The sequence below is a fragment of the Aotus nancymaae genome, unplaced genomic scaffold (genome assembly GCF_030222135.1).
Source record: "Aotus nancymaae isolate 86718 unplaced genomic scaffold, 86718_ANA_hifiasm-v0.15.2.pri h1tg000029l, whole genome shotgun sequence".
Classification (NCBI taxonomy): Eukaryota; Metazoa; Chordata; class Mammalia; order Primates; family Aotidae; genus Aotus; species Aotus nancymaae.
The window spans coordinates 33,206,911-33,232,679 of NW_026988442.1; the positions used below are offsets into that span (position 1 = coordinate 33,206,911).

The window sequence follows — 25,769 nt, forward strand, 5'->3', positions numbered from 1 at the left end:
CAGTGTTCACAGTGAAATTTTAATCAGGCTGTACATTTATAACCTGTACACTTTAAATTCTGTACCAAAGTATCACTGTCCTGCTTGTCTAATGCAAAACCTAATGATTCCCAAAATCATTCCCAGGCAGCCCTGACATGGGATTAAAAGAAAAAAGTGACCCTCTGAAGAAGGGGTTCTGGGAGCACATACTTGAAGGGTAATCCCACAACACAACACAACACACACACACACCCACACACACACACTTTCTTTCTCACTGAGAAAGAAGTTGGGAGTAGAAGCCATTCCACTTGCAAGAACTAATGTCCTAGATCCAGTGCTGTCTGAGGATCACTGGCTGTTAGTCTGACCCCAGTCTCTGATGGTATGCTGGATTTCCCACACTTGCTTGGTACAGGTCTGGAGCACAAGCACGTGGCTACCCGAAGGGTCTTTCTTCATCTCCAGACACCGCTTGGTATCCCTGTTCATGACAGCTCCTCCCTGGAGGGGAGGAGAGACAGAGCCAAGGTGCTGAAATGCCTTAGTAATTCATCATCTTTAGGGGCCCCTCAATGCTCTGCAAGTCATCCAAGGAAGAAAAGGAAGCAGAATATAGGATGAGATCACTCAGTGCTTCCTCTACCAGCCTCATGGCAAACTGATCAACCAGGCGATGTTGCACTAGCTTCGTGTGATGCCCTCAGCCTCTCCTGAGACGGAAGCGTTGGGTCGGTACTGACTACCATGAAATGATGGCCTCTGTGAGAACCGTGGGCCTTCTCAACTTAGCCCTCCTTTCCACATCCTCACCCCTGAGCCCGTGAGACCCATCAGGGTCACCTTCACCTTGTGCCTCTCCCTCCTCAGGGAAACTATGTTGTGCACCTGGAGCAGGAGCCACATTCAGGAATCTCAGCCTCTGAGGAAGCTTCCAGCCTCTCCTGTTGAGGGGGTGTCACCAAGGTTTATGACTGAGAACATGATAGGCTTTAGTGCTAAAAAGTCAGGGTTGAATCCTTGCTGTACCACATACAAACCGTGTGGTCTGGACAAATTACCTAATCTCTCCAAGTCTCAATGTCTTCATCTATAAAATGGGTTTAGAGTTAATATTAAAGTTAAAATTAGAGTTAATGTTGATGGAGCATCTTGGGCCTGACACATGAAATGGGCAACAAATCCTAGTTCATCTCTGCCACTCCCCATTCTAACAGGGGAAGAGAAAGGAAGGGCCATCCTTCTCTTTGATCCTGTGTGATCCCCACAACCTCCCTGAGCTTCTTCCCCCTTATCTTCATCTCAGCAACTGACGATCCTTCCATCTGTCCAAACCACCATCTCTCCTGGTCCTGCCCTCTGCTCCCAGCCCTCTCTCTCCACATCCCTCTCAACCCCTTTGCAGGACTCACATGAGCTGCATTGGTGCCTGGGTCAGGCTGTATCTTCTTTACGCCCTGCACTCTGCTATCATCCTCAGGGTTCATAACATTCATTCTGATGGCGAGTGAGAAACCCTGACCTGACTGTTCCCCTTCAGACAAACTGCCACCAAGTTCTTGAACACCAAGTGGGACTGACTGCAGCTGTAACATCTCCAAATTTCTGCTTCCTCTCTCACCATCACCTCCCTGCCTCTCATCTCTTCAAATCACAAAGTGCCTCCAACAGCCCTTGCTCCCCCAAAATTTTCCTGTCATTGGACTCCCCCCGGCCCCAACCACCCTTGCATCCTCTGGGCACCCATCCAGCATTGGTCATTCAGGGCAGCTCTTCAGATTCTGGAACTTCTCCTCCACCACCGCCACCACTCCTCTCTCTTGGCCCCTGCTTCCAGACCACAGAGCTCTCGTGGACAGGGTCTGCCAGCTGAGCAGCCTGGCCCCAGGGCTTGGCTTACTCCTCAGGGCTCCTCATCCAGGCCTCCTCAGCATGCTTTGTCTGTCAGCCCCCACCCCGACACTCACTTTAACAAAATGTCAAGAATACCACAGTTCTAGTCGATCCTCCCCTCCCCTGCAAGACATCAGTGATCCTGAGGACACCGCCTCATAGATGACCTCAGAGGAGCAGCCCCATGCCCGCCTCACCTGCCAGCAGCCCCCTCTGCTTCCTGAGCCCCTGCCATCTCGATGCTGAAGAAACACTCTTCCTGACATCCGTCTTTTAGTTCTCCCTCTTTGCAGATTCCTTTTCTACCGCCTTTAAATATGTACAGATGTCACGATATTAGAAGGACAAAATAAACCAGCCCTTTACTCTACTCTCCCTTTCAACCAACATTCAGTGTTTTTCTCCCTTTCAGAATCAAATTCCCAAGCAACAAGGCAATAGCACACAGTGGTTAAGATTCCACGTTTGAATGGCGGGTGTTTACCACACTGTGTAACCATAGGCAAATAATTGGATTCCTCAGTGCCCTAGTTACTTCACGGGTGAGACCGAGCTAGTGATCATACCTCTCTTAGAAGACTTATGTTTTATAAGAACTGAATGAGATAATATTTACCCCAACGCCTAGTGCACATATGTATTTCAGTAACTCTTGGTTATTATAACTTATTGTAACCTTTTAGACAAAGTCAGTGGCCCATTTTCTATTTCTGCTCAACTTCCACGTGACATGAGCTTTGAAAATGTTCCACACATCTGCTAGTTTCTTTCACATTGTGTTCATCTGGATCTTACACATTTTTGTTTTGCTTTTTTTTTTTTGAGATGGAGTCTCGCTGTATCACCCAAACCGGAGTGCAGTGATGCCATCTCGGCTCATTGCAACCTCCACCTCCTGTGTTCAAGCGATTCTCCTGCCTCAGCCTCCTGAGTAGCTGAGATTACAGGCACCTGCTGCCACACCTGGCTAATGTTTGTATTTTTAGTAGAGATGGGGTTTCACCATGTTGGCCAGGCTGGTCTCAAACTCCTGATCTCGGCCCGTGATCCGCCTGCCTATGCCTCCCAAAGTGCTGGGATTATAGGCGTGAGCCACCACACCCAGGCATTTTGGTTTTTATTTTGGGGTATTGCCTGTCAAAATGATATTAAAAGGGCAAAAGAGGTTTTTAAAAGATTTTTGTTTTTGTTTCTCTTTCAATTTTACAAAAATAATAGATACTTCTTTAACTTGGAAAATATATTTCTAAAATATATAAAACACTTTAAAATATATGACCAGGGGCTCAGGGCACATGGGGGCTGCTGGCAGGTGAGGTGGGCATGGAGCAGCTACTTTGAGATCATCTGTGAGGTCATGTCCTCAGGATCACTGATGGCTTTCGGGGGGGGATGACTGACTAGAAGTATATTTATAAAAAATATATTTTAAAATATTTTATATATAAAGTATATAAAAGCACTCATAACAAGACAACATTGTATATGTGGTCTTTACATCTTGCTTCTTTATATAAATTTAATATTCCATATACATCTTTTCCAGTTTTATTAATTTTTTGAAAGAGATTGTTTCAGAATATTATTTGAGTGGCTCTACAATATTCAGTTCAAGAGATGAGCAAAGCATCCCCGACTGTTGGACATTTAAATTTTCCTAGTGTTTCACTGTGATAATTATTAAGATATTTTCCACATTAATGCTGACTTATATTCTATACTATTCCTTAAGTAAAGATACTGTCCTAAAAAAGAATTAGTGCCTTAAAAACAGCTGTAGTTAGTTTGGGTTCTGAGGAGTGTGGGGTTTTCCTACACGTGGGCAAGTTGCTTCTGGAGCCATGCCAGTCTCCATGCTTACAAGCGGTGTGTGGGAACACTCCCTCCACACTTCCTCTTTCCCCGCACTTCCAACCTCTCACCACCAGTGCTCTCCTCCTCCTCACTACTCCTCACTACTATTCTTAGAGATCCTCTTTGTATTGTGAGCTGTTGCTTCACCCTGAAGACAGATGACCTTCCCCAAATTCCCCCTTATTTCAGTGGCATCACTATCTCAACACTGTGCTACGGAACTTAAGGTCCATATGTCTGAGTAGGCCTTCTCTTAAACTGGGTCCCCTCTCCATCACTGGCTCTCTTATGAGTCACAGGGGCCATAGCCTCCTCTGGTGTACCCAAAACACAGAATCAAGAAATCAAAGAAAACAAAGGGATGATCTAGTCTCATCTCCCTCTCAATTTTTGAAAATTCCTTTGGTAATGTTTTAGATTAATTTGTAAGTTGTGCCTACAAAGTAAAGTGAGAACCAGAAGAGCCCAACATTCAATCAAGTATCATTTTCATATCTGAAAGAAGTGTAGACCTAAGAGGTAAGATGGATGGGAAGAGATCAGATGGAGTGAACCCATTCAAGACTAACTTAATATTAGGTAACACACCAGAAATTAGAGGATCACCTCCCTTTTTACTTTTGTAGTTCTTGACATAGTGGCCATAGAAATGGACCCAGCCTGCATGTTAGAATGGTTGGCAGAATTTCCCTGGATGTCCTGCCTTCCAGATCTCACAATCCTATCTGCCAACCCACTTGTCTTTGCTATCAGTAGCCTCAGTCAGCTGAGAAGGCGATCTTCCAAAATTTTCTTGGCAAGGAAACCTTCAAAATGTTACTTATTTAATAACAGTAACCTGTTATCATGAAAAGAAAAAACAGGAAAAAAAATGTGAAAAAATGGGAATAAAATTGTATCTAAAAATATTATTTCTTTAGAATACATTGTATCTTTAACTCATAGGAGATTTAGGATAAAGTAAAGATATTAAGGGAATCAAGCACATAGTACTTGCCAAAGATTCTGTGTATATTTACTATTTCTAAGTACTTGCATCTTACAGATTAATCTTGAAATAGCAATTTTAAAATGTGTCATTGAGTAATTAAATTGGTGACTTGATGGTGATTTTTTTACTGACTTTATAAACACTTTCAAAACATTTAAGAGAACTTAAGAATTGATCAACTTAAAGTCAGATCACTGAAGTTCTTAAGAAAAGAAATTTAATGGATTAAATAATGGCATTTAATTTATTAAATTTTAAAAATCCTCTTTCTTGTCAAAAGTTGTCAGGCTTATAGATAAAATAATAAGATTTGTAAGCTGAACTTAAAACTTTAAAGAAAAACCATGATTCTTTCAACACTCCTTTGCACCGAGTACCATGCTAAATGCTTTACAAACATCTCACTGAATTTTTAAATTTATAACTTATAATTTTTATTTATAACATAAATTTTGAATTTATAACTTTACAAAAAATTATTGACTACTAATTTTTTAAAACAAAGTAAATTTGTAGTAGTTTTTTTCACATGAACAAAAAAGTATGACTAAGGACATCAAAAACTCATATTTAGCACATGAGGCCTGCCAGGTGCTCAGACATGCTGTGCTTGGTGACTGCCATTGATGAGGAACTCACCACCATGCTAAGTAGCCTATTCATCTGTAGGAAACCTGAAGCTGTGAGGCCTTTAGTAAGCCCTCCCCTTGCTCCTACATAAGTCAAAATCTGCCACCTTAATCTTTATCTGTTGGTCTCAGTTCTGCCCTCCTGAGACACTAAACTAATCTACTCCCTCTTCCTCAGGAAGACAGCATCATCTTTTCTCTATCCACAGGCCTAACAAGCCTTTCAAGCTATATCTCCAGGCCTGCCAATCTTTCATTTACTCTGCAACCATTTGTCGAGTGCCTGCCATGTTCTAGGGGTTGTTCCAGATGCTAGAAAAAGAAAAAAAAAAAAGAAAACCCCAGGCCCTGCCCTCTAGCTCACAGCCAAATGATGAAAAGAAGCAAGTGAGCTGACAATTGCAAGAGATGGTGAGACTAGGGCTATAAAAGGGCCCCTGAGAGCACATAGAGGAACCACCTGCCCGACTCCTCTAGGGTCACAGAAGGCTTCCCAAGGGAGATGATGTCTAAGGCCAGGGGAGCACTTTGTAGTTGGCCTGGTGAAGAAGTGGGAGGAGAGGGAATAATACCTGCAGAAAGGTCTAAGATAAGAGGGAGCCTGGACTTTCACTGAATTACCTATAGTTCCATATAATTGGAGCTTAAAGTGAGACATCAGAGACTGAGAAGACATTACCCCCCTTCTTCTAATCAATATTGTCTAGTTCAGGAAAGCTTAATCTGGGATGCAAAAAAAAAAAAAAAAAAAAAAACCTCTGAAACTGTAAGCAAATCTTGCACATAGGTTCACATGTAGGTTTTCCTGGAGAGAGAGTCCATAGCTCACAGCGAATTCTCAAAGGGGGTGTTAGCTTTGAGAAATTAGAGACTGCTGAACTAGATTGCCCATATGGCACTTGAACAAAGCACAGTCCCGCATTCAGAGACACGGTCACAGACAGACCAGTAGCTCCCTCCAGGAGGTACTGCCCCTTCCTACGGAATTGGCCTAAGAGTGCAGAAGCTTTTGGAGCAACCCCATCCATTGTCAATTCCCCATAGACTGCAGTCGGCCAAGACCCTTGCGTCACCATCATGTACATCTGCCAGATTCCTTCCACCCTGTCTTTGGTCATTTGATGTTGAAGTTAAAGGCAGAGCTCCCACATTAGCCCCTGTCAGATTTCAGCCTAGTGTTCCCACCCTCTGATAATTATTAATAATAAGTGGATCGCAATGGCTAATGCTAATGCATATTGAACACTCCTCTGCTCCAGGCAGCACGCTAAATACTTTACACACGCGATATCATTTAATCCTCTCAACACTGGCCTACAGAAGATATTATCTCCATCATTTTATAATGAGGAAACTGAGCTTCAGAGAGGGTAAGGAACTTGCTAGGTGACTGAGCTAGGACGTGGGCCCAAACTCTCAACTGTTCCACTACAACAGATTCCAATATTTCTTCTCCTTAACCACCCCGGCCTTAGTCAAGAGACTCAGTGTTTCATACCCAGTTTCCTGTTTCCAATCTTTTCCCTACATGTTGCCACAAGAAGTAATTCTCCTAAAACACTATCAAATCAAATCTGAAACTCTCATGTATCTGTCCTTTAAAAAACGTAACTTGCTGGACTCACGCCTGTAATCGCATCACTTTGGGAGGCCGAGGCAGGGGGATCATGAGGTCAGGAGTTCAAGACCAGCCTGGCCAACATGGTGAAACCCAGTCGCTACTAAACATACAAACACATGGTGCCATGTGCTTGTAATCCCAGCTACTCGGCAGACTGAGGCAGGAGAATTGCTTGAACCGGGACCCGGGAGGCAGAGGTTGCAGTGAGCCATTGCACTCCAGCCTGGGCTACAAATCGAGACTCCATCTCAAAAAAAAAAAAAAGAAAGAAAAAAATCCATGTAGCTCACCTGTTTAAAATCCCAATATATGTGCAGTCCATTCGTAGCTGCCTCGGAGCATGGTTCTAAGGTGGGCTTCTCCTGTCTTGCCAGGGTCTGTCAGGCAGCAATCACTATCACTGGCCTCTGCAATCAGTTGTCCCACGTAGAACTCCCCAGTTAGGTGATAGTAGACGTACTAAAAGAGAGCAGAGGACTCGCCATTGGCACTATCAGCCAGGAGGAGACCCTAGCCAGAGGGAGGGCAGGAAGACTGATCTTGGAGCCCCTAGACACCCAGTCTCACCAGGAGCACTGAACCTTCCTGACAACACGAAGCCACCTCTGCTTCCCTCTACTCCTTAGTCTTCCCTTGAATCCAGGGAGAAGGCCAGGCCTAGGAGGGCTCCAACAGAATCATAGCTTACATGGATGAAGAAGCTTGTCTCTGAAGAAAAAACAAAACTGAACTCCAGAATCTGTCACCGTAGGCCTCAGCTATGGATTTGTTGTCAGAAAACCTTCTTTCGAATTCCTGATTTGACAGGACCTTGCTCAGTGAGCTTGGACAAGTAGTTTGGTCATGTGTCTCCATTTTTTCATCTGAGTGAAAATGATATCTATCGTGCATGCCTCAAAAGGTTGCTATGAGGGCAGCATGCAAAGTAAGAGGATAGATGTGAATATTGTCTGTTAAAAAACAAAAAGTCCCCTGGCTGCACCTTCCACATGGTGCCAGGGCCCTTCCATCCCTCGGAGGAGCATCGCTCAGCCTCTCTCCTCTCTAGCTCTGTTTCCCTCTCTCTAGGAGAAGCACAGGTGGCTTCACCTGTCCACTTTCCCAGGCATTCAAGGAGCAGCGAGAAGACGGAGGGAGCAGTGGGAGGAGGGGAGAAAGGAAGGGACCAGAGGTGACTGTCAATGCAAATGTCACCATGGAGAATGAATGTGACAGAGCACAGCCTGTCCACCTATCCTCCTGTAACTGAAATGAAACTACGTTGCCATGGCTTTCTGAAGAAATTAAGATGTGCTCAGTTACAAGTGCAGGTCTGGGTTTCACCCTTACCCAGGATGCTCCGCTCCTGACTCCCCATCACCTATCACGGAGTCTAGACCCAGCAAAGGTTATCAGGGGCTGAGCCACGACAGACTCGCCCATCAGGGCCAAGAAGACTGGGGAAGATACCTGTGAACTGAATCCATGGCAGTTATACACGATGAGGGTGTTGCCTGAAATGGCTCCCTGATCCAGGCAGACATTTTCATCCAATAGGTTTTTCATCTGAAGGGGCAAAACACATGGAGACACTGTTAGAAAGAGGCAGGGAATGAGCCCCGTTCCTCCCCAGACCTACATTTTCCCCAACATGCCGAGGGCACCAGAACAACCAACCGCAAGGAGCAGAGAGCTGGGATCCCGGCAGGCATTTTCTAAGCACTGGGAAACAGGCCAATGCTGAAGGGAGGTGCAGCGGCACTGCCCACATTCTGGAAACATCCACCACCACACACACAGGGACGGGTGCCTCTGCGGCGTTCAGGTGGGCAAGGCCAATCTCTGCAGTTGGTGGAGAAACCGAGAGGGTCCAGGCAAGAGCTACAGTTTTCAAGGGGACTAGAAGCAGAGACAAGGAAAAGAGATGGGGATCGGGGAGCAAGGAAGGAAAGGAAACGGAGAGGGTTGAGGGCAAAGAGCTGAGGAGAAAGCCAGATAAGAAGGGCGTCTTGGGCAGGACAGGCAATCACATGATTCAGGCTGCATTTTCTTTACAGTCGAACACATAAATCCAAAATGCGATTTCATCATACGCACTGTTCCATAGCCTATGATGGTGTGTATTGGCTTCAAGAGTGGGTAAACATTTTTCAGGTACCAGTCAAAAGTTTGACACTTCAGCTTTTCCCGGAGTGCCATTCTGGAAGAAATGTCCCCAAAATCTATTCCGGAGTTCTGTAAATAAAACAGCAAGTGTTTCTCTGCTTTGATTCATGAAAGCTCGTTAAAGCAAACTAAATATGGCCTGGGAAGAACTCTGTATTTCTATATTTGAGTCCTTGTGGATGAATTGCAACATAACTTAATAGATACACAGGATCGAAAACCTAACTTAGGACTATGCGCCTGTAACAACAGCTGAGTCTTGTCCAATCCCAGCAGCCATACCTCAACCACTCACACACTGCCCAGAGTTCAAACTGTGGTCAAATAAGGCAAATGTGGAGCTGTAACCAATCCAGCTGTTTCTATACTTCACTTCTGACATCTGTTTGTCACTTTCCTTTTTGTGTCTATAAATCATCTTCTACCACATGGCTGCGCTGGAGTCTCTGAATCTGCTGTGATTCTGAGTGCTGCCCAATTTGCGAATCATTCATTGATCAGTTAAACTCCTTTAAATTTAATTTGGCTGAAGTTTTTCTTTTAATACCTCCTTAACTCCACCAGTGGGTATGGGTCACACATGATGGAACTGAATATTTTTCTGATAGCCTGTGAAGTAACCTTGATGTTTTCATATTTCCAGGGAAAGTGGAAAACCCTTAAACCCTAGAAAATTCTGCTTTTTCAAATTCTGCTCTTTTAAGGCCTGCATAGTGGGGCTGCCCAGGTGTATTTCTCCTCATCAGCTAATGCAGACTGCTCCTGTTTGAGATGATATTTACATCAATAAATCCCCAAATCCTCCTCGTGATGGCCAGAAAGGCTCTTGGGGCCAGACACGGTGGCTCACGCCTGTAATCCCAGCACTTTGGGAGGCTGAGGTGGGCGGATTGCCTGAGCTTAAGAGTTTGAGACCAGCCTGGGCAACACGGTGAAATCTCATCTCTACAAAAAATACAAAAAAATTGGCTGGGCGTAGTGGTGCATGCCTGTAGTCCCAGCTACTCAGGAGGCTGAGGCAGGAGAATTGCTTGAACTTAGGAGGCAGAGATTGCAGTGAGCCAAGATCGCGCCACTGCACTACAGCCTGGGCAACAGTGCGAGACTCTGTCTCAAGGCTCTTGGAAGGAATACTCTAATACCAACATTTGGAGATTAAAAGAGACGTTTTTAGAAGTGATATTTTGTGGAGAATCAATGTAAAATCATACTGAAGAGGCAAATTAGAAAAGGAAAGCTGAAACCACTTGTGTATCTGCCCTCCTCCCAGAATTTTCCCGTGGGGCTCATTTAAGATCATCCCCTTTGAAAGTTTAGATCATCCTTAGATGGTTCAATTGTTTTACAGACCATTCTTTGTACAGGTTGGGACAGTCACAATATGACTCCCTAGAAATAAAAAAACTAAGGATGTCCTGGAGGGTACTTGTTTTCCTATCATACATTGGTATACTGGGACATCAGAATCAATTCTTACCCATCTTTCTTCAAACAATGAGCTAACTGTAAGAAGTTATGGGCAGCTTGGATTATGAAAGGAAGGATTTTGCTGACTTTAAAGAAGACTCCGACATTTCTGCACGTTTTTACATTCTCCAGACCTAGAGATCTCAGTGTTAGCGTGGCTCCGAGTCCTTCCAGACTTTCTCTTCTAGGTCCATCCACGGCTACCCACCATCCTGACCCCCTGGCTTTCTGGGGGCTACATCAGAACCCACTGTGATGGAGGGATGAGTTTGTCAATGAGATGACTGCTTCCTGTGGGTCAGCATGGCTCCACATGCTCTAGCCCAGAGCCAGAGCTCAGGGACATGAGACAGCATAGCATGCCAACCTTAAGCAGCCAGGGTATAAGATGTGGGCTTAGCTAAGAAGGCCATCGTTGGCTGGGTGCAGGGGCTAACACTTTTCATCTCAACAATTTGGGAGGCCAGGAGTTCCAGACCAACCTGGGCAACATAGCATGACCCTGTCTCTACCAAAAAAACTTTAAAAAGAATGCTATCCTCATTCTTGTTCGTCCAACAAGATTACAGTGCCTTCTCCTCCCACCCCACCCCACACCCGCCATGTTTATGTCTCCTATTATAGAAGAGAGATGAAGAACATGGAACTTAGAAGCCAGATTTCCTTGGTTTGAATCTTACTACCTGCATTACCATAAACAAGTTTCTTTCAACTCTACATGCCTCAGTTTCCTCATCTGTAAAACTTAGAATAATAAAAATAAAACCTATCCATCCCCTACATATGTTGTGATGGCTAATAAGTTAATATATAAAAGGGCCCAGAATGCAGTACTGTACTGTTACATAGATGTTAAAGCCATTATTATCACACCATCAGGACCTTACCCTAATTCTTTTTTGTTTATTTGTTTTGAGACGGAGTTTCACTCTTGTTACCCAGACTGGAGTGCAATGGCGTGATCTCGGCTCACCGCAACCTCCGCCTCCTGGGTTCAAGCAATTCTCCTGCCTCAGCCTCCCGAGTAGCTGGGACTACAGGCATGCGCCACCATGCCCAGCTAATTTTTTTTTTTTTTTTTTGTAGAGACGGGATTTCACCTTGTTGGCCAGGATGGTCTCGATCTCTTGACCTCGTGATCCACCTACCACGGCCTCCCAAAGTGCTGGGATTATAGGCGTGAGCCACCGCGCCCGGCCCTTACCCTAATTCTTTAGGGCTGTGTTGGCACCGTTGTTTATCTCTCCCCATTACATAACCACCATCTCCTCCTCTTTCATTCTTCCATGCTGCTGTTCAATTCCATTACTCACCTGGAGAGGTATGTTCCAGGCCAAGTAGACCATATATTTGTGCTCATCCGTCCAGATTTCGGCCACGCGCAGAGCATTGCACTTTAAGGCAGGGGTCAGATCCAAGGCATAGGGCTTGTGGTGTCTCTCTAGGTGACCAATCCGGGAGCAGGGCAAAACCTCGATCTTCCCTCCACACTGCCACACCTGCAGAAGAAGACAAAAAAGATCACCTGTGCTTCACAGTCAGTGAATTGCATAGTTTACTGACACAGGAGACTACACTTTAGAACCATTTTTAAAGAATGTATATTCAGTCCTCCCGCTCTTGTCTTTATATTGCCTCCTATCCTTCTTATCTAAATCATCATTCCTTAGAAGTTTACCAAACTGCTTCTCTCCTGTCATCCAAACAACTGCTGAAATCATACTTCTTTCAGGAAGTCTTCCTAAATGGACCAAAGGAGGGGCAGCCTCTCCTCCCTTATTCCCAAGGAAAATGCCCATGTCCTGAGAGGTGCCATGCCCTGAGCCACTCTCACTGCACTGTTTCTCATGCCCCTTCTCTGCCTGCATGCTAGACATAGGGCAGTGTGGCAGACAGACGCCAAAGTGACCCCGTGATGCTTTGCGTCTAGCTTCCAGGTGTGTAATGATGGAATAGGTTGAGCCTAATTTATTCATCTGCTAAAAGGGCACAGCCACCATTTGGGTTGTCAGCAGGATTAAATGACATAACGAGGAATCAGTTATGGCAGCCTCTGAGATAACTTGAGGTACACCTTCTCTTTCATTATCCTTCTCTGGCTCTCCTCATTGGTCCCCAGAATCATGTGGAGGTTACATCCCACTTACACTCAGGTATTATTATTCTTTCTAGCCAAACATTCAAAAATCCAAATACAACCTTACCCCAATTTTTCTAGTTGATGAAGGTTTTCAACTCATATAAATTAGGGGCAAAAAAATTAACTGTTGGCATAAAAAAAAAAGTCTTAAATTCAAGTTAAATGTCAAGATTGCCTAAGCTGGGCATGGTGGCTCACGCCTGTAATCCCAGCACTTTAGGTGGCTGAGGCGGGCAGATCACTTGAGGTCAGGAGTTTGAGACCAGCCTGGCCAACATGGTGAAACCCCGTCTCTACTAAAAATACAAAAATTAGCCAGGTGTGGTGGTGTGCACCTGTAATCCCAGATACTCAGGAGGCTGAGGCAGGAGAATCACTTGAACCTGGGAGGCAGAAGTTGCAATAAGCCTAGATCATGCCACTGCACTCCAGCCTGGGGAATAGAGTGAGACTCTGTCTCAAAAGAAAAAAAAAGGGGAGAGATCCAAGATGGCCGCTTAGGAGGAACTCGGGAACGCAGCTCCGAGAGAAAGCACAGAGGGTGAGTGGACGCCGTATTTCCAGACTGATTTTTACTGCCCACAGACCAGGAGATTCACACGCAGAGAAGCCACACAGGTCGCCAGCGCCGCTGGCGCCGCTGGCTTGAACGGCGCAGCTGCTGGGCCAGCACCCTGAGGCAACGGCTCACTGTACAGAGTGAGAGAGTCTGAGTCCCCTATAAGCCAGCAAGGGGAGCTGAAATGAGGAGCCAGGCCAGCGCCACGAATCTCAGAGCCGCAGCTTTAGCCAACGCAGCGGCTCCGGAGGCAGATCAGATGAGATGGTGTCCCCTCTTACCCAGCAAGAAGACCTGAAACACAACTGAAACCGGGACGGTCCAGCTCTGTGGAGGAGGGGCGTTCTCCATAGGCACCCTGCTGTTCCCAGGGCAATCTACCAAGGCAACCCGCCACTACAGAGACTCCGTCACTACAGGGGCGGGCCAACATAGCGGAAGCAGTTCTAACTACACCCAGAAGTTCACACGGAAGCTGGGTGGAGCCCACAGCAGCTTAGCGAAGCCTCTGCAACCTAAGTGTGACTAGGCTGCCACCTTGTGGGCAGGGAAAACAGCAACCGCACAGGGGAACATCATAAAACCGTAACTCCCTGGGACAGAACACCTGGGGGGAAGAGCAGGGGGTTTATGAGTTCTGCCACAGCAGACTTAAAATTACCAAAATCAGAAAGACAACAACTACAAAGTCAACAGGTGGATAAATCCACAAAGATGGGAAGAAACCAGCGCAAAAAGGATGAAAACACCCAAAACCAGAACACTTCTCCTCCTACAAGGGATCACAACTCCTCACCAGCAAGGGAACAAGACTGGATGGAGAATGAGTGTGATGAAATGACAGAATCAGCTTTCAGAAAGTGGATAATAAGAAACTTCCGTGAGCTAAAAGAACATGTTCTAACCCAATGTAAAGAAACTAAGAACCTTGAAAAAAGACTTGACGAAATGTTAACGAGAATGGACAACTTAGAGAGGAATATGAGCGAATTGATGGAGCTGAAAAAAACACGAGAACTTCGTGAAGCATGCACAAGTTTCAACAGCCGAATTGACCAAGCAGAAGAAAGGATATCAGAGGTCGAAGATCAACTCAATGAAATAAAACGAGAAGGCAAGATTAGAGAAAACAGGGTAAAAAGGAATGAACAAAGTCAACAAGAAATATGGGACTATGTGAAAAGACCTAATCTACGTTTGATAGGTGTACCTGAATGTGAAGAAGAGAATGCATCCAAGCTGGAAAATATTCTTCAGGATATTATCCAGGAAAACTTCCCCAACCTAACAAGGCAGGCCAAGATTCAAGTCCAGGAAATACAGAGAACACCACAAAGATACTCCTCTAGGAGAGCAACCCCAAGACACATAATCATCAGATTCACCAGGGTCGAAATGAAGGAGAAAATACTAAGGGCAGCCAGAGAGAAAGGTCGGGTTACCCACAAAGGGAAGCCCATCAGACTCACTGCAGATCTCTCAGCAGAAACTCTACAGGCCAGAAGAGAGTGGGGGCCGATATTCAACATCCTTAAGGAAAAGAACTTTCAACCCAGAATTTCGTATCCAGCCAAACTAAGCTTCATAAGTGAAGGAAAAATAAAATCCTTTGTGAACAAGCAAGAACTCAGAGAGTTCATCACCACCAGACCAGCTCTACAAGAGCTCCTGAAGGAGGCACTACACATAGAAAAGAACAACCAGTACCAGCCACTCCAAAAACACACGAAAAGGTAAAGAGCATCAACACAATGAAGAATCTGCATCAACCAAAGGGCAAAACAGCCACCTAGCACCAAAATGACAGGATCGAATTCACACATAACAATATTAACCCTAAATGTAAACGGACTAAATGTCCCAATCAAAAGACACAGACTGGCAAATTGGATAAAAAGCCAAAACCCATCAGTGTGCTGTATCCAGGAAACCCACCTCACATGCAAGGATACACAAAGGCTCAAAATAAAGGGATGGAGGAAGATTTACCAAGCAAATGGAGAGCAAAAAAAAGCAGGAGTTGCAATTCTCATCTCTGATAAAATAGACTTTAAAGCAACAAAGATCAAAAGAGACAAAGAAGGACATTACATAATGGTAAAAGGATCAATGCAACAAGAAGAGCTAACGATCCTAAATATATATGCACCTAATACAGGAGCACCCAGATACATAAGGCAAGTTCTTAAAGACTTACAAAGAGACTTAGACTCCCACACAATAATAGTGGGAGACTTCAACACACCATTGTCAATATTAGACAGATCAACGAGACAGAAAATTAACAAGGATATCCAGGACTTGAACTCAGACCTGGAACAAGCAAACCTAATAGACATTTACAGAACTCTCCACCCCAAATCCACAGAATATACATTCTTCTCAGCACCACATCACACCTACTGTAAAATTGACCACATAATTGGAAGTAAATCACTCCTCAGCAAATGCAAAAGAACAGAAACCATAACAAACAGTCTCTCAGACCACAGTGCAATCAAGTTAGAACTCAGAATTCAGAAACCAACCCAGAACCGCACAGCCTCATGGAAAATGAACAACTTTCTCCTGAATGTTGACTGGATAAACAATGAAATGAAGGCAGAAATAAAGACGTTCTTCGAAACCAACGAGAATGAAGACACCACATACCAGAATCTCTGGGACACATTTAAAGCAGTCTCTAGAGGAAAATATATAGCAATAAGTGCCCACATGAGAAGAAAGGAGAGATCTAAAATTGACACCCTATCGTCAAAATTGAAAGAGCTAGAGGAGCAAGATCAAAAAAACTCAAAACCTAGCAGAAGACAAGAAATAACTAAGATCAAAGCAAAACTGAAGGAGATAGAGACACGAAAACCCCTTCAAAAAATCAATAAATCCAGGAGCTGGTTTTTTGAAAAGATCAACAAAATAGACAGACCACTAGCCAGACTAATAAAAAAGAAAAGAGAGAATAATCAAATAGATGCAATAAAAAATGACAAAGGGGATATCACCACAGATGCCACAGAAATTCAAACCATCATCAGAGATTATTACAAACAACTCTATGCACATAAATTAGAAAACCTGGAGGAAATGGATAAATTCCTGGACAGCTGCCTCCTCCCAAGCCTAAACCAGGAAGAAGTCGAAACCCTGAATAGACCAATAACAAGGTCTGAAGTCGAGGCAGCAATTAAGAGCCTACCACCCAAAAAAAGCCCAGGTCCAGATGGGTTCACAGCAGAATTCTACCAGACATACAAAGAGGAACTGATACCATTCCTACTGAAACTATTCCAAATAATCCAAAAAGAGGGAATCCTTCCCAAATCATTTTATGAGACCAACATCATCCTAATACCAAAACCTGGCAGAGACTCAACAAGAAAAGAAAACTACAGGCCAATATCCATGATGAACATAGATGCAAAAATCTTCAATAAAATACTGGCAAGCCGATTACAACAGCACATCAAAAAGCTTATCCACCATGATCAAGTAGGATTCATCCCGGGGATGCAAGGCTGGTTCAATAAACACAAGTCTATAAATGTAATTCACCACATAAACAGAACCAAAGACAAAAACCACATAATTATCTCAATCGATGCAGAGAAGGCCTTCGACAAAATTCAACAGCCCTTTATGCTAAAAACCCTCAATAAACTAGGTATCGACGGAACATTTCTCAAAATAATAAAAGCTATTTACGACAAACCGACAGCCAATATCATACTGAACGGGCAAAAACTGGAAGCATTCCCTTTGAAATCTGGCACTAGACAAGGATGCCCTCTCTTACCACTCCTATTCAATATAGTACTGGAAGTTCTAGCCAGAGCAATCAGGCAAGAAAAAGAAATAAAGGGTATTCAATTAGGAAAGGAGGAAGTCAAATTGTCTCTATTTGCAGACAACATGATTGTATATCTAGAAGACCCCATCATCTCAGCCCAAAATCTCCTGAAACTGATAAGCAACTTCAGCAAAGTCTCAGGATACAAAATCAATGTGCAAAAATCACAAGCATTCCTATACACCAATAACAGACTTAAAGAGAGCCAAATCAAGAACGAACTGCCATTCACAATTGCTACAAAGAGAATAAAATACCTAGGAATACAACTAACAAGGAATGTAAAGGACCTCTTCAAGGAAAACTACAAACCACTACTCAACGAAATAAGAGAGGACACAAACAGATGGAGAAACATTCCATGTTCATGATTAGGAAGAATTAATATCGTGAAAATGGCCATACTGCCCAAAGTAATATACAGATTCAATGCTATCCCCATCAAGCTACCAATGACCTTCTTCACAGAACTGGAAAAAACCACCTTAAACTTCATATGGAACCAAAAGAGAGCCCACATAGCCAAGTCAATTCTAAGCAAAAAGAACAAAGCGGGAGGCATCACACTACCAGACATCAAACTCTACTACAAGGCTACAGTAATCAAAACAGCATGGTACTGGTACCAAAACAGAGATATAGACCAATGGAACAGAACAGAGGCGTCGGAGGCAACACAACATATCTACAACCACCCGATCTTTGACAAACCTGATAAAAACAAGCAATGGGGAAAGGATTCCCTGTTCAATAAGTGGTGTTGGGAAAACTGGCTAGCCATATGCAGAAAGCAGAAACTGGACCCCTTCCTGACACCTTACACTAAAATTGACTCCAGATGGATTAAAGACTTAAACATAAGACCTAACACCATAAAATCACTAGAAGGAAACCTAGGCAAAACCATTCAGGACATAGGCGTAGGCAAGGACTTCATGACCAAAACACCAAAAGCATTGGCAACAAAAGCCAAAATAGACAAATGGGACCTAATCAAACTCCACAGCTTCTGCACAGCAAAAGAAACAGTCAATAGAGTGAATCGGCAACCAACAGAATGGGAAAAAATTTTTGCAGCCTACCCATCTGACAAAGGGCTGATATCCAGAATTTACAACGAGCTAAAAAAGATTTACAAGAAAAAAACAAACAAGCCCATTCAAAAGTGGGCGAAGGATATGAACAGATACTTTACAAAAGAAGACATACATGAGGCCAACAAGCATATGAAAAAATGCTCATCATCACTGGCCATTAGAGAAATGCAAATCAAAACTACATTGAGATACCATCTCACACCAGTTAGAATGGCAATCATTAAAAAATCTGGAGACAACAGATGCTGGAGAGGATGTGGAGAAATAGGAACACTTTTACACTGTTGGTGGGAGTGTAAATTAGTTCAACCATTGTGGAAAACAGTGTGGCGATTCCTCAAGGACCTAGAAATAGAAATTCCATTTGACCCAGCAATCCCATTACTGGGCATATATCCAAAGGATTATAAATCGTTCTACTATAAGGACACATGCACACGAATGTTCATAGCAGCACAGTTTACAATAGCAAAGACCTGGAACCAACCCAAATGCCCATCGATGATAGACTGGACAGGAAAAATGTGGCACATATATACCATGGAATATTATGCAGCCATTAAAAACGAGGAGTTCGCGTCCTTTGTAGGGACATGGATGAACCTGGAAACCATCATTCTCAGCAAACTGACACAAGAACACAAAATCAAACACCACATGTTCTCACTCATAGGTGGGTGTTGAACAAGGAGAACACATGGACACAGGGAGGAGAGCACTATACACGGGGGTCTGTTGTGGGGGAGTGGGGGGGACAGCGGGGGGGTGGGGAGTTGGGGAGGGATAGCATGGGGAGAAATGCCAGATATGGGTGAAGGGGAGGAAGGCAGCAAATCACACTGCCACGTATGCACCTATGCAACAACCTTGCATGTTTTTCACATGTACCCCAAAACCTAAAATGCAATTAAAAAAAAAAAAAAGATTGCCATTTATGAAATAATGCTCATAATTAGCTTTCCCAAAAAGTTTTCAAACTCTGCTTTCCAATTTAGTCCCAATTGCTAAACTCCTTTCATCATTTATCTTTCTCTCTCTCTCTTTCTCACACACACATATAAAGACATTAAGCTTCCCCTGATAATATTACTTTGTGCCATATGCTGTCCTAATACTTCCCATAAATTTAATCCTCACCATGCCGGTATCCCCCTTTAAGTAACCTGTCCATGTTTATCAGCTAGTAAATGACAGAGCTGCACTGTGAACCCAGGCAGTCACATGTTCAGTTCTGGCACAGTGCATGAATACACAAGGTGCTCAGCAAATGTTGTTGTTGTTGTTGTTGTTTTTGAGACAGAGTCTCGTTCTTGTTGCCCAGGTTGGAGTGCTATGGTGCAATCCTAGCTCACAGCAACCTCTGCCTCCTGGGTTCAAGCGATTCTCCTGCCTTAGCCTCCCAAGTAGCTGGGATTACAGGCATACACCACCACACCCAGCTAATTTTGTATTTTTAGTAGAGACAAGGTTTCTCCATGTTGGTCAGGCTGGTCTTGAACTCTCAACCTCAGGCAATCCGCCCACCTCAGCCTCCCAGAGTGCTGAGATTACAGGTGTGAGCCACCACACCCGGCCCCATCTCCCTTCTTAACTTTTCCTACGCGTCATCTCCATTTACACACATTAATGAGCACCATCCCTGCCATGGCCACTAGATGTCAGAATAAAGCACTCCATGTAGCTCTGATGTTCAAGATCTACTACTGGATAAAGATCTTAATAAGTGCTTAGACATTTTAAAAGGCAAATAGTCACACACAAAGAAGCTGGATATAAGCAGAACTGCTTGATCCAAGGAAAAAGGGTGACTGTATATTTTAATCAAAGTCCATTTTTAAAATTACAAAATATTAAAGAAATAGAATTTCTTGTAGAAACTGAAATGGCAGTGTTCTATGTGTATTAGGGAGAATGAAAACAGAGAGACTCAGCCTAGATGTAGAAAAGGAGAACAAAGCACAAGGAACTCAGAAATAATAAGGGCTTTGGGTCCTAAGTTGAAGAATTGAGGTTCCAGCCAAATTCACCTAAAGCTCTGGTAGATAAGAAAACCCAGCCACAAAGTCTAGGGTCATCCTCAAGACTTTGCTAAGTACCATATGTAAAGTAATTCTTTTTGCATTTATATTTTGTGTGTTAGAGACTACTTGTACTCCTGATGTGTATTCTGCTCTACATCTACAATTATAAAACAAATTTCTGGGCGCATAACCCACTAACCAAAGTCTATACTTCCCAGACTCCTTTGCACACAGGTGTGGCCATGGGACTAGGTAATGATCAATAGAATGTGAAAAGAGATATACACAACTTTCAGACAGTGCTCTTAAAAAGAAAGAGCTTGCTTTCTCTTTCCCCCTTTTCTCTTCCTACTGGCTAGAATACAAATATGGTGTTGAATGTGGCAGGACCACAAAATAAAACTCTTGGTCCCTATCACCCTAGAGAAGCCATATCAATCCTGAACTGCTTATGTTCAAGTAAGTTATAGGAAAGAGAAATTACTTTCTGTCATATTGAAGCTTCTGTTATCTTAGCCTCTGTCAGAGAAGCTGAATGAGCATTCTAATTAATATCCTTATAAAGTCATATCAAATTCATTATTACATTATGACTGTACCATCATTCATATGAAGCACATTAAACAAAATGTTTCTCTTCATTTCACAAATGGGAAAACTGATCAAGACCCTTGTATCTGTCTGTTTTCATACTTCTATAAACAAACTGTCTGAGACTGGGTAATTTATAAAGGAAAGAAGTTTAATTGACTTACAATTCAGCATGAGGGGGGAGGCCTCTGGAAAATTACATCTTAAATTATAATCCCCATAATCCTCACATGTCAAGGGAGAGACCAGGCGAAGGTAATTGGATCATGGGAGGGTTTCCCCCATGCTGTTTTCCTGATAGTGAGTTTTCAGAAGATCTGGTGGTTTTATAAGTGTTTGGTAGTTCCTCCTGCATTCATTTTCCTTCCTGCCACCTTGTGAAGAAGGTACCTTGTTTCCCCTTTGCCTTCTGCCATGATTGTAATTTTTCTTATGGGCTAATTACCTCTTGGAAACATGAGACTGTATCCACCTTGAGTCAGTCCCAGAATCCTAGAACAAGGGGTCCTTTCTATTATTTCCATTTCTGCTTTGTCCCATAAAGTGAAAGGAAATGTATCCACCCTTAGGCTAAGTTCCACATTCTCTCCTCCATAGATGAGTATTCCACCATCTGGAGACCCGATCTCTCCCAGGAAGAGCCTGTTAGCAGCCAGGATGCCCATGATTGAAGGACCCCTACAGAGCACACAGCAAGAGTCACTAATCTCTCCACAAGGAACGGAGGCGAGGGGTGGGATGCTCAATGATTACTTGAGCTTCAGAACTCTACCTAAGTCTGTTCTTATCATGAAGGCCCTCCCTAAACCCTCAGGCTGGACTAAGTGCATGTAGCTTTCCCTGGCCCACTGTGTTATCATAACCCTTCTCAAAATATATTTGAAATTACATCTTTTTCATCTAGATATCCTTACTTCATAGCCTGCTAATGCTTGAAATGGCCCAAATGCTTTCCAAAATTTTAAATTTTGGAAAATTTTCATTTTAAAATAACTAAAAGAATTTTAAATTTTGGAAAGCATTTGGGCCAAGCATTAGCAGGCTATAAAGGCTTGATTAGCGGGCTATGAAGGCTTGATTTTTGCCTGAAAGTCCCTAAATAGCCCAACGTGTCTGTGATTTCTCAACTAGGATAACTCATTGGGGTTTTTTTCCCTCTATCCCTTGTCCTTCACCTCAACCCCTCCCTTCCTTCCACCTCACCCCAATTACTACCACCAAAGATAAACAAAATCCATGCAGTTCATCCCTGCCTTCCCAGGTGCTACCCACGTTCCCTGAACCCGCTCAGACTTACTTCACTGGGGCAGTGACATCATGCAGATCAATCCAGGCTTGTGGCAGTGCATCGTAGCGGCACCAGAGGCCCCAGTTAAACCCGTCAACTGCCTGTTGATACTTATCCAGTTCAAAGGTGTCAAAATGAATGTTGTCAAACACAGGAGACACAATCATGGTGTGGTCTTCCTGAATCTGAGCCAAGATTGGCTCTGCCCTAGAAGAAGAGTGTGCAGCAAGCTGCTCCAAGCACCTTGCCCTAACATGGAGCACCTCCTCCATTTAGGCTGTGCTAGGTTGTGAGTAGAACTCTCCAGAGTCCAGAGAATCTCTGTACCTTTTGAGGCAGCCGAGGCTACTAGGAGCCAACCCATGTCAAGAACAGGTTTGAAATTAGTACCCAAGGAGCACCCCCAGGCCATTGTGAAGCAGGATTATCAGTATTTATATTACTCCTTGAATTTACGTTATCTCTTGGTTCTCCCCGTTTCCAAAATGATGCTTCTTTTCTGTCTGATTCTCCACAGTCTCTAAAGAACATAGCTCTCTTTATTATATCATGTCATTTCAGGGCTGGGGAAAAATCTTTAAAATAAACAAAGGCTAATCTCTTCATCTTTACAGTTAAAGATACAATGTCTAGTTAAGTGAAGTGACTTATTCAAATTCACAAAGTATTTGACAAAGTCAGAGTTATGATCCAACTGTCAATACTCTCCACCACGCTACTTCTCTTAGCCAAGCAAAATGCCTGCATAAAAGCATGCTCTTTCGGAGTTTCCCTCTATTTAAGGTCTGGTGCTGACTTTCCCTATGTCCACGGTATCCTGTCTTGTGTTTAATACATGCCCAAGACCTCCTCTCTGCCCTTTCCAGAAGAATCAGCCTCCTTGAGCCTTACCATCCAACACTGACTTCAATGTGAACATCCAAGATGGCGACCACGTCTGCTGTGGCAGCTTCCCAGCCACTGTTGCCGGCTTGAGCCAGACCTTTCCTCTCAGGGTGCCATATTATTTTCAGTAGTCCTGGATACTTCTGGTTGTAAAGTTTAATCTTCTCATTCAAGTGTACCTTTAGTTCTCCTGTCAACCAAGTGCACACCTGTAGAAATCCTGAGTGCAATAATCAATGTGATACAGAAGTTTTATACTATTCTATAATAGTGGCTGGACTACCTCCAGCATAACATGGGCTATTCGAAGAGTCAACTAGAATAGTAGTATTTCCCCTGTGCCTGCCTCTCTTCTCCCTTTCACCTGAAGTGTACTGTGATCATTCCTAATTTCCTTTCCCTCACAGTTAAAGTATCTTAGAATGAAATACTGCTTACTACGTGTCAGGCACTGTCACAGGTGCTTTTGAACATTGAGAAGTTCTTGAGAGAATGAGTAGGACAGACCTAGCCTAACTAAGGTACAGAGGCTGATGGAAAACACTGCAGGAAGGCCTGGAATATCTTCATAACTAAACTCTCAAGACTTTCTGGAAAATCCATAAATGACTAAAAGTGTTTTGTTTTAGATATTCCCAGTTGGCCTACTTAAGGACTAGCTGGGACAGAATGCACAGATTAATCTCTGCCAGCTTCTAGCTAGTGAATTTAGCTCAAAAATTATGCAAACAAGATTCACTATTCCTGGACTGTTTACAGGTGGTTTTCTTCAGTCTCTTCCCTCTCTTTTAATAAAGCTTGTCTATGGCTTTGTTCTTTGGCTCAGCCTACCACTGACTTCCTCACGTGTAAGAAAACAACCTGAATGCAAATCACTGAGCAGTATGCAAAATATCTAACCAAATGACTCTGAGTTACTCATTGATAAAATCAATTAAATTCTGAAAGAATCTTATGTGGTAGGCACTACAATATCCCCACTGTACAGATGAAGAAACTGAGGCACAAAGAGTTTTAAAAACCTATCCAAGTCACCTATCTAGTAAGTGGCATACCCTGGACATGAGCCTATGCTGTCTTTAGCCACCAGGACACATTGTTTCAAGAACTATGTGAGTACCTGGTTGGGTTTATCAAGTTCTCCCTCCATCTCCTCTCCCCGCATAGAATCTCATAGTCAAGGAATTAGATTCTTGCTGGCTCCTCTCTCAAAAGAAGAGCATATTTGTGAGACCTACAGTGGTCAAGACTTGGAATCATCACCTACGTGACAATGGGAGTAAAACTTGCCCCATTTTAGATCTGCTGCACTCAAGAGTGACTGTCTCAATTATTGAAGGTGCTAAACAGAGCCACTATGTCTAAGGCTGTTTGCTTCCTCTGGGAGTAAACTGGTGGTAGCCAAGGTGGCCAGTCTGTATACCTACACAGGCACTACTTTTACTCAGTAATCCACAGGAGGTGCCATTGAACCTGAATATCTAGATTCTAATTTGGTCACTACATAATTCTGTGTCACTTCCCATTAGATGTGTCTGTTTTCTCAACTTAAGAAAAAAATACCATGATTCTCCTGGGCTCCGGCAATCCTCTGCCTTGGTGCCTTCCCAGCAGTAATGAGTTTCATGTGAGATCTGGTTGTTAAAGGAGCCTGGCACCATCCCCACTTCTTGCTCCTTCTCTTGCCATGTGACACACTAGCTCCCCTTCCCTTCTGCCATGAGTAAAAGCTTCTTGAGGCCTTGCCAGAAGCCAAGCAGATGCTAGTGCCATGCCTGTAGAGCGTGCAAAACAGTGAGCCAAATAAACCCCTTTATTAATTACCCAGCTTCAGGTATTCTTTTGTGGCAATACAAAATGGACTCGCACACGTGCTATCATATACTATTGCTATCATATACTTTTACTTGTCAGCCCATACAATCCCACTTACGCTCTGGATTCTGGCCCTTCCATTCCCTCTAGGACCAGGCACCTCAAGCACCCCAAGTTATGCCCTCCCTCTCTGCCAACATCACCATCTGCTTGCATTAGGGTACTAAAAGGCTTCCCCCCATCAAGATGGCCTTAATGCTCCCCTCAGCCTGACTGTACTTCAGACAGGCTTCTTCCTAACTCTATTAGGCCATTCTTGTATTGCTATAAAAAAATCTGAGCTTAGGTAATTTATAAAGAAAAGAGGTTTAATTGGCTCATAGTTCTTCAGGCTGTACAGGAAGCATAACATGGGCATCTGCTTCTGGGGAGGCTTCAGGAAGCTTCTAGTCATGGCAGTAGGTGAAAGGGGAGCAAGCATCTCACATGGCAGGAGTAGGAGCAAGGGATGAGAGGTCCTTAACACTTTTAAACAACCAGATCTTGCAAGAACTCACTATCTTGAGGATTGTACCTCAAGAAGATGGACTAAACCAACCATTCATGAGAAATCTACCCCAGGATCCAATCACATCCCACTAGGCCCCAACTCCAACCCTGGAGATTACATTTCAACATGAGATTTGAGTGAGGACATCCAAACTACATCACTAACATTAGGCCCCGACTTCCCTTAGAGCATTTTGTTCAGAAAACTTAAAATTATAAATTATTTCTGTTCCCCTTTGAGACATATATGTTCCCTTAGCCTTCTTACAACCCAGGAATGTCTTTCTCAAGGACCCAGGGGAACCATTCTCTGAAATGTCATGACAAAAGGAAATCGCACCCCTTTCTTCCACTTTCTGTGGGATGTGCCTAACTTTGGTGGGATCTTGCTTCAT

At 43.6% G+C, this 25,769-nt stretch overlaps 1 protein-coding gene across 1 annotated transcript; it reads right to left on the reverse strand.

The window, feature by feature from the left end:
- LOC105727386 (probable polypeptide N-acetylgalactosaminyltransferase 8) lies at positions 1-25,769 on the reverse strand. Its single transcript, XM_064382904.1, is given in 10 exon segments — positions 1-486; positions 7,261-7,332; positions 7,334-7,429; positions 8,420-8,515; positions 9,047-9,184; positions 11,896-12,081; positions 21,401-21,515; positions 22,135-22,332; positions 23,017-23,230; positions 25,715-25,769. Coding segments are annotated over 10 exon segments (1,323 nt in total). The 3' UTR covers positions 1-333.